Genomic DNA, 17,149 nt, shown 5'->3' with positions numbered 1-17,149 from the left:
AAAAAACCTAAAGAGAAGGACATGTACATTGTTTATAAAAATGAACATTATTTATGAAACTGAACGGTACTATATTATTTGTTGGTCCAATTCATAAATAGAGCCTAGTTTTTTGTCCACTTTTATAAATAGTGTCTAGTTCTTGATCATGTTTCATAAATAGTGTCTAGTTATTGGATCCAGTTTCATAAATAATGTATAGCAATTGGTACAATTTTATAAATAGTGTCTATTTCTTGGTCTAGTTTCATAAATAGTGTATAGTTATTGGTCCACTTTCATAAATAGTACCTAATTATTGGTCATGTTTCATAAATATTGTCTAATTCTTACTCCAGTTTCATAAATAGTATATAGTCCAGTTTCAAAAATAGTTTTCACATATTGGTTTAGTTTTATAAATAATGTCTAATTCTTGTTTTCGTTTCATAACTAGTGTCTACTTATTGGTCTCATTTTATAAATAGTGTGTACTTATTGGTTTAGTTTCATGAATAGTGTCTACTTATTGATGAAGTTTTATAAATAGTGTTTAATTCTTGGTTCAGATTCATAAGGTTTGAAACTTAGACCATTTTTTGTCATGTAAAAGTACCCATTGTGCCAAAAATGATGAACCCAAAAGTGACTATTTAGATCAAAACCTTGAGAATATTATGTTCTCAATAATTATATTTAAAAAGCTGTTTTCAATTACCAAATTAAAATTTCGTTATATTTTTTACATACCTACAATAACAAATGTAGCTCTCCATCCAATTTCTTGAGTTTGGGTGTCATCCTAGAGAAATTTTTCTTTGCACCAATAATACAAATGGTATACCACGTGTTATTATGTAAGTGGTTGAAAATTTTATTTTTTATGTTATTAATTTTTTAACACAAAAAATCTCACAACTTGTATCTAGTGTACCACCTGTGTTCCGGGTACATTGAAAAATTTATCATCATCATAACTACTTTTGGGAAACAACACCAAAAAAATAAAACTGGAGAATGTAATTCAATTTAAATTATTTTTCTTATTCTATGCCCAAAAAAAAATCTATTAATGTAGCTGACAATAGGTAGCTGATAATGGGAGAAAAAAAGTGGAGTGTGGAAGAGGTACGCACCCCAGCGCAAGTTGGTTTTTTTTCTTTTTCTTTTTTTAATTATTCTTTTGTTCTTAATATTAAATAAATGTCACATCCCCGCCCAAACCCCACCATATCTCGGACTTGACTCCGCCGTAACACGATATTGTCCGTTTTAAACCCCGATCACGCCTTCACGGTTTTGTTTCTGGGAACTCACACGAGAACTTCTCAGTAGGTCACCTATCATGGGATTGCTCTCGCGTGAACATGCTTAACTTCGGAGTTTCGAAGAAACCCGAAGCCGATGAGCTCCCAAAATGCTTCGTGCTAAATAGAAATAGGAATATACATATAAGGTTTACAAGATCCTCACTGCTTAACGATGTGGGATCTTACAATTCACCCCCCTTAGGGACCCGACGTCCTCATCGGTACACATCCGATCAAAGATTGGCTCTGATACCAAATTGTTACATCCCGGGCTCGACTTTGCTGTAGCACGATATTGTCCGCTTTAGGCCCCGACCACGCCCTCACATTTTTGTTTCTTGGAACTCACACAGTAACTTCCCAGTGGGTCACCCATCATAGGATTGCTATTGCGCGAACTCACTTAACTTTGGAGTTTCTATGGAACCCGAAGCCGGTGAGCTCTCAAAAGGCCTCGTGCTAGGTAGAGATGAGAATATACATATAAGGCTTACAGGATCCTCACCCCTGGACGATGTGGGATCTTACAATAAAGTTACTAGGTGGTTTTTTTTATTAAAATGTAAATATTTGATACCCCTTTCATTAATTTTCTATTTGATTGATTGATTTATTTATTATTTTCTCTTTTCTTTTTCCTACTTGGCAGGCTATGAGGGTTGATGGATTAATGGTCACGATGGATGTACGACCAAAGCTAAGATTATAATCTTTCTCAAACCCACAGTGTAGTGCTGAAAATGTGTTAAGCCTTTACATGACGGCGTGAGTTCAAACTATGTTAGTGACTAATTTAACAAAATATATTGTTTGACAAAAAAAAAAAACCTCATAGATGTGTTGCTTGGGAAAATATTTCTTTGAAAAGGAGGTGATTTTCACAAACTTTTTTTAACTTCTCACACTTTTTTTATTGTGATTGTTGAATTGAATAAATCAAAGAAAGTAACAGAAAACATTAAACAACAAGGTGTGAGAAGTAGTGGCTGATTCAAGATTTGAATCTTGGAGATCCTAGTGTTAAAGATCCAAATTTTTTAAATAGAAACAACGCCAAGCGCAAAAAAAATAAATTTCAGTTCATTCACTAAGGCATTTCGTTGAACACTTGGTGGGCTTATTGTCGTCAACCAAACCATATTGTGCAATGTCAACAGATATCGACATATGCTGAAGCAATCTGATTAGTGATATTGAGAGAATTTATCGAGTATTATCGATGCAGTCTGTCGAGATATGTCTAGCAAGTATTACATCAAACACTTGGTAGGTACAAAATAGACTCGTACCAAATATTCTAAGAATTTAAAACATTCACATGTATATTTTTCGAACTTCATATGATCATAAGACTATCTTGATCCCAATGTGCATCCGACGAAAAGCTGAAAAATGTGTTTGTATCATTTTCCTTCTTAAAATGTGCTCAACTTAGGCTGACTGAGCTTGTGTTTGCCTACATATTGCTACATGACCTGAACAAAGCCTTGATCACACACAAGTTAGTAAGCCTAAACCGAGCCCACCGAGTTACGCATAATCATCACTAATCAGCCCATAACTTACTAGGTGGGCTTTAGACTTTGGTACATGTGTTAGCCACTAACACCTTGTGTATGGCCTACTTCTTTCTAATCAGCCCTTAACGATTCGTTTAGAAGTACTTTTAAAATTACTGAAAGTGGTTTTGGTAAAAATATTTTTGAAATTAATCCTTAGTAATCAAATGGACACTAGAAAAACACTTTAAATGCTTCCAGTAAGAAGCATATATCTAGTGCTTCTTCCAAAAAACATTTAAAATGCTTTTGGAATCCAAAATCAATTTCCCCAAAAACGTTTTTAGTCATTTAAAAGTACTTCCAAACGAGCCATAATTTAGAGTAGTTATATGTAAATCCAATTTATGTCATAAGTTAGCCTTTGAAAGAAAATAAATCTAGGTTACCTTGTCCTTATAGACTTAAGGCTCATTTGAAACTATTTTAAAAATGGCTGAAAACGTTTTTGTGAAAATGTTTTTGGAACCAATCTATAAGAGCTTCTTGTGAGAAGTATTTAAGTGCTTTTGGAACCCAAAAACATTTTTTTTTAAAACGGATTCAGTCATTTTAAAAGCTTTATTCGATTTGCTTCCTTACCACCTTTGTTTGTTGAGAATCATAGCAATCACCTTTGTTTGTTAAGTTTTAATTCGGTATAAGCTTGACTAAATTGGTTCCGAGTGGATGTTCCAACTAACGACGGTAGATTAGATTGTGACGTTTGTTTGGCCACCAAGATTGTGAGCTCTGCCATGATTGAATCAGATTCTCTTGAAGCGATTTCTTGTCTTCGTGGTTCTCTTGATAATGGCAGTTGGGAGGCTTACCCTTTCTTGGCAAGGGCTCTTAGGCTGAGTGAGTCTTTCCAGAACTGTCGATGGTCTTGGGTACCAAGATCAGCCAACTTGGCGGCGGATGCTCTCGCGTAGGCTGGTTTTACGGAGATGTGTAATTTTGTGTGGGTCGATAGGCCCCCATCTTCGTTAGTGTATGTCTTATGTAATGATGGCCTATCATGTCCTCATTAGTGGTTTTTTGGTGGTGTTTGGGGTGACACTTTTACTTGGTTGAAGTGTCTGTTGGTCTCATCCCCTTTCACTGCTTTTATTCTTGGTTGGTCTTCCTTGGTGTTTGCCCTGGAATTGGCTTTCTTGTATCTGTTTAGCTTCTTAGCCTTGGAATGTGAATTCCTAGCTTTCAAAAAAAAAAAAAAAGGTATGGGAATACTTGTAAATCAATATCTTGGGAACTATATTTGTTTAGCTAGCAGTAGCAATCAAACATGTACCTGCAGAATTCCTTAGGAGATTAAGGGCTGGTTTGATATTACTGTGCTTTGAAAAAAAAAATTTGTTTCTGCTGTGCTGTGAAAATAAGCTCATTTTTGCTACTTCACATTTTCAATTTTTTTTCATCAAAAATTATGAAAATAAGTTGTTTTTAAGTGTTTACCAAACACATTTTTGAGCTCAGCCTTTTTTATTTCCATTTTCTATAAAAGCACCTCAATATCAAACCAGTACTAAGATTAATTATACCGAACTCATAAGTCAACATACTTCTGTAAACTAAAGTAAAAATGTGTGGAAACCTAGCTTACTCGTTTTGAGTCAATTCTGCATGATTAAATCTACTGTAATGTATATATTTTATCCTTTTAGAATGGAAAATTGGGTAACAGGTCAATAAGAACGCAATTTTAGCCTGATAACTTTTTTTCGTTGATGAAAAGGTCCCCAACAACACTGAAAGTACTTGTATATATGCTAATTTAGGGTCGTCCGTTTGGAAATGTTTCTCTCCGATGTGCTTCTCCTTACAAACACTTTGTAATAAGTACGTCAAATTTTTAATACAAATTCAAGTGATTTTGAGAGTTATACCGAAACGCTTTTCTTCGAACAACACTATTATAGTGAGAATATGCTATATCATTGAATGAGTCGGTCGCGATTAAACGATCGAGTTTGTAATTCATGAAAATCGAATTTAAAATTGTTTGATTATTACATGACCATAACCCTTCAATCATTTTTTAAAGGGCCACTTTGAATGCGGTTCCTAACTACCAATGTTCTTTGGCTGAAACCTTTGTGATTTTTAGTTTTTGACTGAAGTTAATAATGTATTTCCATGTAGTTTATTATATTTTTAAATTAAAAATGAAATTTGTAGTTATTTATATTAATGAGATTTTAAATAAAACTCATAATTTATGGGATTAAAAATATTAAAGATAAATTATACTCTCCAATATATTGTGTGTGTGTATATATATATATATATATCTATATATATACATATATATATATATATATATGGGTATGTTCATCAAAACTAACCAAAAAATTATTATACCAAAACATAGTACATTTTTCAAAAACCAAAAAAAAAAAGATATTAGGTTTAATAATATTATTAAATTTCTTCTATTAAACTTGACATGTATACATTCTCAGATCATGGAAATAGAATGTACCCATTTAAGTTTTAAAAAATGGATTAGAGAAAAGATTGAATGAATTTTATTTAAAAAATGGGTACATTTTATATTTTTAAAAAGGTACATTTTTCATATAACAAATTGATATATTTAAGAATGGGTACATATAAGAATAAAAAATTGAATTTTTTTTTTATAAAAATTTAATAGGTACAAATTTTATTTTTTATTTTGAAAATGTTTGAATTAAAAATTAATTAGGATTTTAATAAGGGTATGAGTATTAAAACTCTAAATCAATTACTAATTTTTATTATAAAAATTATGTAACTTACATGTAATTCATTAATATATTAATACTATAAACGTTGATCAAAATATTAAAATTGATAAGATATTAATTAATGAACATTAAAATTAAAGACCTCATATTAATTTTCTCCTTTTTAAATCTCGATATGCAACACAAAGGTTGAGGCACTCTCGTCTGCATGGAGGTTGATCCACGTGAACAGTACACGATAACAAAGATGACGACCCAACACGGCCTAAAAGAACGGGCTCTGAACAACAAAACAAGCAGTAAAAGTCCCGGTTGTTTCGACAAATTGTTCTGCCCGTCTCTGACTCTGACCCTTAAAAATTCCAAATCCATGTGCGCTCAACGCCCACCGGAAACCCTATGTGCACCCTCGTAGACGGTGACACTGGCCAACCAATCAGACGGCGCCACTGGTTTGATGAAACAGGAGAATCTTTGGGTGTTACGTGGCAGGATGCAATTGACTGGGATTTTGTCCACTATATTTGTTTAGGAATTTGGATCGTCGCGGGATCATCTTTGTGAGGATCATTGGAATCTGTGAATTATATCCGTTCATCGTATATCGTACGGTCAAAAATTATTTTAAATATTTTTATTTAAAATTAAACATAAATAATATCTGACAAAAACTGACTGCACGATATATGATGAACAGACACGAAATCAAAGATGATCCTTTTGGGTTTTAGGGTAGGGATACGCAAATCCAATGTATCCGGTCGGTGGGCAAACCGGTGTGGCTCTGCGATATGGCTTGTTTATGGGCATCCACTTTCATTAGTTTGTCCGCTATCTGATTAGCAATGGATAGATAAAATATGGCCCAACGAATGTGGACGAAAATGTTCTACGAATCAGAAGTATGGCAAGATATTATTATTTAACTTTTTAGCATTCACAGCTTCTAAATCCAAAATTAAATAATGGATATAATTTTCTTCAACCCCACGAAAGGTTTGTAGCACAATGTCCATTTCACATAAACAAAATACTGATTGATAGAAAGAAAAAAATCACATCATATCGAATCTCTTCTATCTATAAAATTTAGCATCTTCATCGAATATATAAACTCAGCAAATTCAATTGCATAAAACCAAATTAATAAGCAATTCTTGAAGTAATCAGATTTCATAATTCATCAATAGAATACAGTCACTTAAACATGCATTACTAATACTTGATGTGTTAAGCAATCTATTAGACATGAACTTGTGTCGATTCTAAACCGCTAATACTTAAAATTAATATGCATCCAATTAAATTAAGAATACATCCCTTTTTAAGTATCGAGAATACTTACAAAAACATTTTAGTGATTGGGTAGAATTGTTCAATACAACAAAATCGTAGTAGAAAACACCCTTAAAACGGTAGTAGAGAGCACGATGCCGTATAATATCACCACTTGTAATAAAAAATAGAAACAAAAAATAAAAAATTAGATGAAAATTGTACTAAAAAACATGCAGGTGGCAAGGATAATATCGACAAGTCGGATTTTAAAGTAATTATTAGTTTCGTTGTCACCATCACGTGTGTCGACTGCAGTCTTTGGGGATTTGGATTGATTGAGAAGGAGAGGAATTTTGTAGCGGAGCCCCATGTGCCGGCCCTACCTTTCTTAAACTTTTCAATTAATTAATTAATATTGTAATCGAGTCATACGGCTAATTCCTATGAGTGATAACTTAGTATTACGATTAAGTGATATTTATTTTTATTTATAAATGAGAGGTTTTAGGTTTGATTTTTTTCAATGATGAATTTGAATCACATTATTATTAGCACATTATGAGGTTAAATCCACCATCTTTCTTTTTAGTATAAAAAATATCGTTTGTTCAAAAAAATTAAAAAAATTAAAAAAAATTGCTATGTGTGAAGTGTCGTATTTACTTTATTTAAATTTATAGTTTAATGTTGCTCTAATATCGCCGTCCTTGCTCTCCTCCAAAACCGAAAACGTAATTTAGAAATTTTTTTATATTAAAATCTTTGTCGTTATCCAGTTAACAAGATGATGAAATCGTGGATTCTATCCCATTCTGAAGATGATGTAAACTAAATAAAGTGATGACATGTTCATTTAATTCGAATTGAAGAAATTATGAATAGATAAGATCGACGTAGTACGAAGTTGAAAGATAAATCATTGAATAACCTAAAGTCTGGAATTTACAAGTATTTTTAAAGAAATCCCAAATTTTTTTATTTGATTAATTGATGAAAGATGATTACAACGAAGCAATTAATGGCTTTAAATAAACGGAGTACAACTCCCTGAGAATAACTCAAAGCGAATAACGGAAGGTCTAATTTTTATTATAGAAATTAACACGTAGTTTGGAAGCCTAAACGGTTTCGGATTGCTAAAATCTATCTTATGTCACAACAAATTAGTGAGTTTGAACCGTGACATCGTTCTCTTTCAGAAGAAGTATGATGGGCCCAAATCAGAGCTCGGACACCAAATTTGCAAATTCCCGTTGTGTCTTTTTGTCTTCCAACGGTTTATTTCCTCTTCAATCTACTCGGCTATTTGTTCTACATCAAATATGTGAATGAATCATCACGAACTAAACAATTTTCCGTTAGTTGCTCGATATATCAATGAAAACAATGCTCATACTCATTTCATACTAATTCATTCGTTGTAAATAAATTCTAAAATATATTTGCATGCTTGTTAACTTTGAGGTCATATATCTCAATGAAGAATTTTCATACGAAACCAGGTTGGAACGTGTATAACTGGACGCATAAGCGTACAAATCAACACACACAAGTTCCATACATCTTTCGGAAACTGGTCCCAAATAGATACTTCATAGACTTCGAACACACATTCTGTCTTACAGATTCTTGCATGTTCAAGGCAGTTGATATGCAACTTGGAATTGAAAGATCAATTGCATTGCATGTCATGGAAATTTTTGCTTGAGAAGTTGAGAGGTTAACCAAAATGAGGGGACCTTTCCACAGCTTGAAACTGAAATCTGCTCATTTGCATGCAAAGTTTGATTCTCCATAAAGGAATCATAATTATCGGTCAATTTTTATTAAGTAGTAATTGACAAGGATTATGGAAGAATGTATTAAAATGGAATAGTGTTCGACTTTATCTTCCCATTGATCTTTTTTTTATTTTTTTGGTGAAACGATAGCTATTTTATTAGCGTCTTAAGAAAAAGTACAAAGTTCAAATAGGGCAAATTCGATTACATTTGAAGGATCTTCAAACAAAAAGGGTAGTGCTATACGCATTCATTTTTACTTCTCGCACACAACTGTCAAATTTCGGCCTCCGATCGGGTAACACTATCCAACAAAAAACAAGGCCAACTTGGGCAATCTACTAGCCACCATATTGGCGAATCTTTGAGTGTGACAAGCATGAGAACACATTTAGCACTTCAAAACGAAAATATGTTATCCGTAATATTCAAAAGATAAAATTTATTTGAACTTAATCAGGTTTGTTTGATCAATGTTTCCCGCTCCAAAAACTAAAGTTGCTCGAAGCATACATCGGCACTACGGGCTTAAAAATATCTAGATTGGATTCAATTATTATTTTTAGGGTTTGTATGGTATTTTATTTCTTCATTTCTTTCGATTTATACCAATCTTAGCAAAAAAAAAAAAAACCTAATTACTTCCTTCTGAAATTTGCTTCATACTCGATTTATAGAGCAATTTTATTGGGTAATTTTATGGAGATCATCTATCAAACCACAATAAACCATATGATGTGGTTATTGAGATTCAAATTAAGTGTTTAAAAACTCACTTCTTCCCTATTGATAACAAGTAACATGTTTACAATTTTGTTCTAAAAAATTATTTTACCGCATTACCCATCTGTAAATACACTATTGATCCGAAAATGAGACAGTAGTGCGATCCACAGACTCATTTTTACTTTTCACACCTCTTTCAATTTTCAACCGTCAATTCAAATGAATTAAAAGAGATCAACGAATAAAAATTAACAAAATGTAAAAGAAATCCACAAATTCTCTTTCCAATGAAAAGAAGAAATCCAATAAATTCTCTGAGACCATCTCCAACTGAAGAGTCCAAAGGCTCGAAAATAGGCCGAAAATCGTCTCAAACCAAGGGCTAGGTCAAAGGGCTTGTGGGCTCCACTGGACAAAAAAGGGCCAAAGGGCCAACCGGGATTCCCAAATGAGCCAACCGGCTTGGGGCGGGGGCACATGTGACGTTATGATGACATCATATTTGATTTTTTATTTTTTATTTTACATTAAGTAACATTAAACAATATTAAACAACACTAAATAACATTAAGTAACATTAAACAACATTTTTTTAACAACATTTTTAAAGAGAACTATTATTAGCACTCTAAAAATTTCATTATACGCTCCTCATAAATATAATTTTCTTTATAATTATAGAAAATTTGGAATGCAAAACGAGATTTTTGGAATGCGAATAACAATTTTCTTTTTAAAAACATTTAACAACATGAAAATTATTGACAATCCATAACATAAAATTATTGAGGTAATTTAATTTAAGTAATCATAATATTTCAATTAAAATAATAAATTATGTTTGATCATATAAAATTTTAACCCTCGGTTGAAAATGATTTTTTTATGATAGGATTATACTTAACCTGGCTCTCGGTTGGACGATTGGAGATGGTCTGAATCCCTTGAAACCGTACGATCAGTCCACCGAAAAGCAACACATGTACTATCATACCCGGCCCCACAAGTTACCCAGATTCCGCAGCAGCAAAATTTGCCACTCCCACTCTCCAGGGGCAGCGGTGGCGTGCATTTTCCAGGGTCAATTTCGTCATACAAACATCAAACCCAGCTTTTGACCCATCCGTGGGCTCGAGAGATTCGTCCATCAGACCGGCATAGAAACTGTAAAAAAAAAAAAAAATTAAAAAGCGACGGTGAGAAATGCCATGTCATCACCCAGTCCCTTATCTCCACGTCACCACACCGTGGACCAATTTCATCACACGGTCCAAGATGGCCAAGAGTCCACCGATCCAGCGGCCCAAATTACGTGTTCTAGAGTATTCGAATCAGATACACAGAAGCAAGAGAGAGAAAGAGAGAAAGAGAGAGAGGAGAGAGAGGGTGAGGTCAGATTTTAACCAGGGTTAGTTTGATTAACCGGGCTTTACGCGCTGAGTTAAAGATCGTAGCGTGGTCTGGGCGGAGACTGGTGTGAGAGAGAGAAGGCAAAGATTAGTTACAGACTCAGAGAGCAAGAAGAAGAAGGACGGCGACGCAGGAAAACCGGCGAGGGTTTTTGTGAGTCGACTCGGACGATTCTCCCCCTTCCTCCCCTAAACTATTCGCATCTCGCGCGGTCCGTTAAGCCTCCGTTATTCTCAGTCAAATTTCAAGGAGGCGCGCGCCAAGGATTCCGTCTTGTTGTTTTAGCGGCCGTTCTCGTTTCGTCGTTTCGTCGTTTCGGAGCGTTTTGGTGGATAGCTCTTCCAGATCTTGCATTCTGGTGAGTCGCCGCCTCTGATTGCGATGTTTCCCACCTCAATAATGTCCAGATTTTGTTCTTCATTGTCATTTGCGATTCAATGTTATCATTTTATCGTTAATTTTGCGTTGTCGTTGATATTCTCCTTGTAGATCGAGTCGAATCAATGCTAGGGTTCTGTAATTTTGATTTGGGGGCGGAGAATCGGAATTTTATAGGATTTGGTTTCAGTTTCAGTGATTCGGATTTAAAAAGTGTTCCGTTTCGAATTTAATCGATTTGTTTTAAGAATATTTGGGTTTTGAGAAACTGTAAAGTGCATTAATCTCAAATTTTGTGCTTTTGGTGCTATTGGATGCTTGGAGCATTAAATCAATGAATTAGTGTAAAGTTCAATTGATTAAGTGAACTGATTTCTGTATTTGACCCACTCTTTGTTCTAAGGTCTCTTTTCTATGGAAAAATAATGAATTTAACATCCGGCTGTTACGTTTCGATGCAGAATCTTTATCTTTTGGTAGAGGATGGCAGTGGCTTCTCACTCAATGTAGCATTGAGCTCCAGCATTAACTTTTCGGTCTCCTGTTCGTTAGGTGATTTTGCTCACGGAATCTTGGTGGGTTTTGGAAGTCCTTCTCTTATGATCGTTTTGGAATCGAATTTTCTACTCATTCCATCATTGGCTGCTTTGGAACTTGGCAACGTTCGGGAAGGGGAGAAGATCTCTTCTACTGCCGCCTCTCTTGCCGGCCTCCTAACTGTCACTTCCATTTGCTTTATGTCTCGGAAGCTGGACAGCCCAGTACAGACCCAGATGGCAGTGGCACTATTTAGCAATCCGCTCAGTGGGGAGTACCATGGAAGCAACAGAATGGAAAGGAAGCAGCACACTGGTTGGAGGCGCGTTTTTGTGCAAACTGAAAGTGGATGTGTCTTGGGGATGGATTTGGATCGCAGTGATAATGTCCATACTGTGAAGAGAAGATTGCAGATTGCTCTCAATGTCCCAACTGATGGAAGCTCGTTGACATTTGGGGATGTGGTGTTGAAGAACGATCTGAGTGCAGTTAGGAATGACTCCCCTCTTCTTCTCACAAGGAACCTTATGCATAGAAGTTCATCAACTCCATGTCTCTCGCCTACTGGAAAGGATCTGCAGCAGAGAGATCGGAGTGGTCCTATAGAGATATTAGGGAACTCGGTTCGGTTTACTAGGACAAGACCAGTGGTCAAGGATATGGTGAAGGCCATCAAGATGGGGGTTGATCCAATTCCTGTTCATAGTGGGCTTGGAGGTGCATACTATTTCAGGAACAGCAGAGGTGAGTGTGTTTCAATAGTGAAGCCAACTGATGAAGAACCTTTTGCGCCTAATAACCCAAAAGGTTTTGTCGGTAAAGCTCTTGGGCAACCAGGTTTGAAGCGCTCGGTGCGAGTTGGGGAGACTGGATTCCGAGAAGTCGCAGCTTTCCTGCTTGACAAAGAACACTTTGCCAATGTGCCTCCCACTGCCTTGGTGAAGATCACTCACTCTATCTTTAACATAAACGATGGGGTGAACGGGAACAAGACTCCCCAGAAGAAGCTGGTTAGCAAGATTGCATCTTGCCAACAATTCATACAACATGATTTTGATGCCAGTGATCATGGGACATCCAGCTTCCCCGTAACTTCTGTGCATCGTATAGGGATATTAGACATTAGGATTCTTAACACTGACAGGCATGCAGGGAACCTTTTAGTTAGGAAACTGGACGGTGTCGGGATGTTTGGTCAAGTGGCGCTCATTCCAATTGACCATGGCCTTTGTTTGCCAGAAACTTTGGAGGACCCCTACTTTGAGTGGATTCATTGGCCTCAGGCTTCTATTCCATTCTCAGATGATGAGCTTGAGTACATAGAAAAGCTTGATCCGCTTGAGGATTGTGAGATGCTGCGAAGGGAGCTTCCCATGATTCGAGAGGCTTGTCTCAGGGTTTTGGTTCTTTGCACCATTTTCCTGAAGGAGTCTGCTGCATATGGTCTCTGTCTTGCTGAAATAGGTGAGATGATGACTAGGGAATTTCGCAGTGGCGAGGAGGAACCTAGTGAACTGGAGGTAATTTGTATGGAGGCAAGGACGATGTTAGCAGAGAGGGTGGAGGTGCTGTCCCCCAAGGCTGATTCGGGAGATCAGGAGTTCCTATTTGACATAGATTGTGAGGAAGCAGAGGAAGACTGCACCTTGAAATCTGCAGCAGATGATTATCTGACCAGGGCATCATCTTTTCCATTTGCAAATGGGAGTGGGCATGGCCGCTCGCTTCTCTCTAAACTTGAAGAAAGCATCGAGGAGGAAGAGGACAGTGAAGTGGAAGAGCAAGGGGCATTAGCAACTCTGCCAACTCTGGAAAAGGTCCCAAGCGTTTCAAAGCTTTCTATGTCACTGAAGAGCACAGTTTTGGTGGGAGAGAAGAACCACCTGAAGCATATGGGTTCCAAACCAGGAAACGGATACATGGTGAATACATCATCGGGGCACAGGAGTGCAAACGAGCAGCTTCCTGCAAGCATGTGCTTTGTGAAGCTGGCTGACATGAGCGAGGATGCCTGGACCTTGTTTCTGGAGAAGTTTCAAGATATGCTGTACCCGGCATTTGCCAAACGCAAATCTGCTACCCTAGGTCAGAGGCAGAGACAGAGGCTTGGCACGTCGTGCCAGTTTTGAGACTGAGACAGCAAACGCTTGCTGCGGTCTATATGATAAGAGGCAACTGAAGACGAAGCGTAATAAAGATTAGTAGGGTTTGGGGGTGGTGGGAGTGGAAGGATATGTTGGGGGTTTTGTTGAGATTAGATTTGGCATTTGGGTTTATATGGATTTTCCCCCTCGGAAGTTGGAAGGCGTTTGTAGTGACGAGTGACTGTAGGAGGAAAACTGCCGCCGTAAATATTCTTGGGCAATCAGCTGAGCGAGATGAGCTGAGAGTAGAATTGGATGTATTTCTTTGTATTTTTTGTTTCCATTTTTTTTTCTTTTTAATTTCGTTTTCTTTCGCTCCTTGATGGAGTTGTCGGATAAATAATTTGTAGAATGAAATCAAGAAAAGGAAGGATTATGTAAATTCGGGCCTTGTTTCAAATTACGTGTTTTCATTTCCCCTTTAAGTAGAAAGTTAGTGTTTTTATGCTTCTGGTCTCGACGTCTCGTAACTCTAATCCCCCTAGAAACAACTGAAATTGGATAAAGAAAACTAACACCGGTCCAACTCATTGCTACTTGTCGAAGCGACTCTCTTTGTTCCACTCCTTTCAAATGACGTCCCTATTTGTTGCAAAATATCCACCGATTAATATACTGAATTTTTGGTGTGCATTATTTCTCTCAATTTTAGGCATTAAACTATGCACCCTACTTTATATAATTAATTAGGTTAAATCTCAATTTACTACTCTCAAGTTTTGTGATTTTCAAACTTATAGTATATGAAGATTTTTTTTGTCCCAGAGTCATACCTAAAGTGTTAATTTTGGGACAATCTCCTACATCCGTTAGTCAGACTGTTAAGTTTCACGTTAACTGATGACGTGACGTCTATGTGGACAATGATTAAGCACCACGTGTCATTCAAAAATAGTTAAAATATTAAAACAATTAATTAAATAAAAGTATTTAAAAAAAAACCCTTCGTCTTCCCCACACTGACACTTTTTCATCCCTTCCACCCCTCCATCCCTTCTACCCCCTTCGTCTTCTCCAACCGAGCACCCCCTTCTCTCATACCCCATCACCCACCCCTTGCCTACCCGAGCCACCCTTTCTCCGATCCACTCCTCCCAACTCAAATGCTAGAAAACCCTAATTCAAAATTTACAGGCAAAATCCATTGTCTTCTACCAGTTAAAAGAACAAATTTAACAATCAAAACCCCAAAATTTGAGCACAAATCAGATAAAAAAAAGCCACCATCTGCAAGCTTCAACCTTTAAAACCCATCCATATCTTTCATTTTCTCACTCATATTTTCTCGACAGCCAAACAGGGTATGAAGAAGAAGAACCCAGCTCCTAGATTGCAGAGGAAAGCAAGAAAGAATGATCTGGGCACGAACGTCGTCCTACAAAGCGGGCACGTCTTCTGATCGTGGTCCATCCACAGGAAATTAGCTATGCCAACAAAGGAGAATCTGGAGACGCAGCTGTGGTGGTTACTGGGAAAGATGCAAAGGAAGCCAAATACAAGCCATTGACTTCCTTTGCGAAATCGAAGCTTCCCAGTGATGTTTTACAGTGCTGTCAGAATTTCAGGAGTCCTTCTCCGATTCAATCCCAGGCCTGGCCATTCTTATTGGACAGTCGCGATTTTATTGGGATTGCGAAAACTGGGTCAGGCAAGACTTTGGCTTATGTAATACTGGCTATAATGCAGGTTTTGAACAAGAGGAAGGGAATTAGGGATTTGGGGTTTGCCATCAGAGCACGAAACAAAAACACCCACTCATTATTTTTGGGAATTTCCGCGGGTCGTAAAGTTGAGGCTGTTGAAAGGTCGATGGTTGCTGAAGCTCGGGTCTTGAAGATCAACCACTTCGACGCGACATAGGTGACATAGAGGGTGATGGCGTCGGCCTTGCAGGTGATGGTGGCAGGGAACTGCTCGCAAGCCATGAAGGGGTGGAGCCGTGGAGTTGGAGGGGTGTTGGGTGAGGAAGACGAAGAGGGTTATGGGTTTTTTATTTTTATTTTTTATTTTTTAAATACTTATTTTTTAAATTAATTATTTTAAGGGTAAATTATATTGTACCAGTTAGGTTTGAGATCTATTACAACCTCGTACAACATCTTTAAAATATTTCACTTTCATACCTCAAGTATTATTGTATTTCAATATAATACATCCGTCACATTTTCTATCCATTGATCCGTTATGAGCTAACGTAGTTGCTATATTTGTGTCACGTGGTTGCCAAATTTATGGCACGTGGCAATTTTTTTTTATAGATTAAAATATTATAATAATTTATCCTATTAAAATAATTTTAAAAAAAACTAAAAACCCATTCCTCCCGACCACCTCCCTCTCCTCTGCTCTCTTCACCTCCCCTCCCATCCAAAACCCACCCCACACCCACCTCCCCCGCAACCCCCACCCGTTTCTTCCACTCTCTTCACCTCCCCCAACCGATCCCTTCCTCTTCCCCTTCCACTTTCTTTCTCCTTCTCCGATCTTTCCATTTCTCTCTCTGCACTCATTTTTTGCTCTCAATTTCAAAAAACCAACAAGCAATTTTTTTTCATAAACACAAATCATGGTGGATGGGGTTGGAAATTGAAACATGGAGGGAGCTGAAGAGACCAACGCAGCAGGCCCAACCTCAGCCACCTCTCATTCCTCCAAATTATTCTACGCGGCCATCAGATCAGAAACCAGCGACCCATTTGAGGAGGGTTCGTCCTTGGCGAACTTCTCCACCACCTGAGTTAGCGTCGCAACTTCGCTAAAAAATATATATATAATGTTGACGTGGTTTAACCGTGATCGCATAAACAACAGGGCATAAGAATTGGGAGGACAGAGAATCTGCCTTCGAAAGCAAAACGTGATAAGTACCAGCACCACATGGAGAAAGGTCCCACGACACGAAAGCCATCACTTGGATAGTACACGTTTTTTGTATTTTGAGTTTCTACCCTCCGGCAGCGGATTGTTTTGCCTGCTTTTTTTCAGGGTTTTTTGTTGTACGCTTCCATGCACTGTATTATTGATCCCTGATGAAACCGTGATATGGTATCGGAGCAGGCTTATTTTTCCAGCACGATTGAACTCGTATTGAAATTATGGATCGAAAACCCTAAAGTCCTGAGTTTAGACAATGAATTTGAAAACCCAACGTCATGAGTTTGGACACTTGAATCTAATCCCTGAAACTGAAATCAAATAAAAAAAAAAAATGGATTGCTGATGCGGAGTTGCTTTACGCGTGGGCGATCAAGGAGTTGTTTCACGTGATGACGAGTACTGAAGATGTAAAGTCCTACGTAAGAAAGTTGATTGTATTACTCACTATTTATATTGAAT

The 17,149-nt window shown here is 37.0% G+C and overlaps 1 protein-coding gene across 1 annotated transcript; it reads left to right on the top strand.

Annotated features, from left to right (window-relative positions):
• Window positions 1–10,801: 10,801 nt before the first annotated feature.
• LOC126594942 (phosphatidylinositol 4-kinase gamma 5-like) lies at window positions 10,802–14,213 on the top strand. The gene is made up of 2 exons (XM_050261220.1): window positions 10,802–11,112; window positions 11,594–14,213. The coding sequence occupies exon 2, from the start codon at window positions 11,732–11,734 to the stop codon at window positions 13,796–13,798; it is 2,067 nt and encodes a 688-aa protein (XP_050117177.1). The 5' UTR covers window positions 10,802–11,112; window positions 11,594–11,731; the 3' UTR covers window positions 13,799–14,213.
• The last annotated feature ends 2,936 nt before the right edge of the window (window positions 14,214–17,149 follow it).

This window comes from Malus sylvestris, chromosome 13 (assembly GCF_916048215.2).
Source record: "Malus sylvestris chromosome 13, drMalSylv7.2, whole genome shotgun sequence".
NCBI classification, from domain to species: Eukaryota; Viridiplantae; Streptophyta; class Magnoliopsida; order Rosales; family Rosaceae; genus Malus; species Malus sylvestris.
This window is presented reverse-complemented; position numbering and strand designations above follow the sequence as displayed.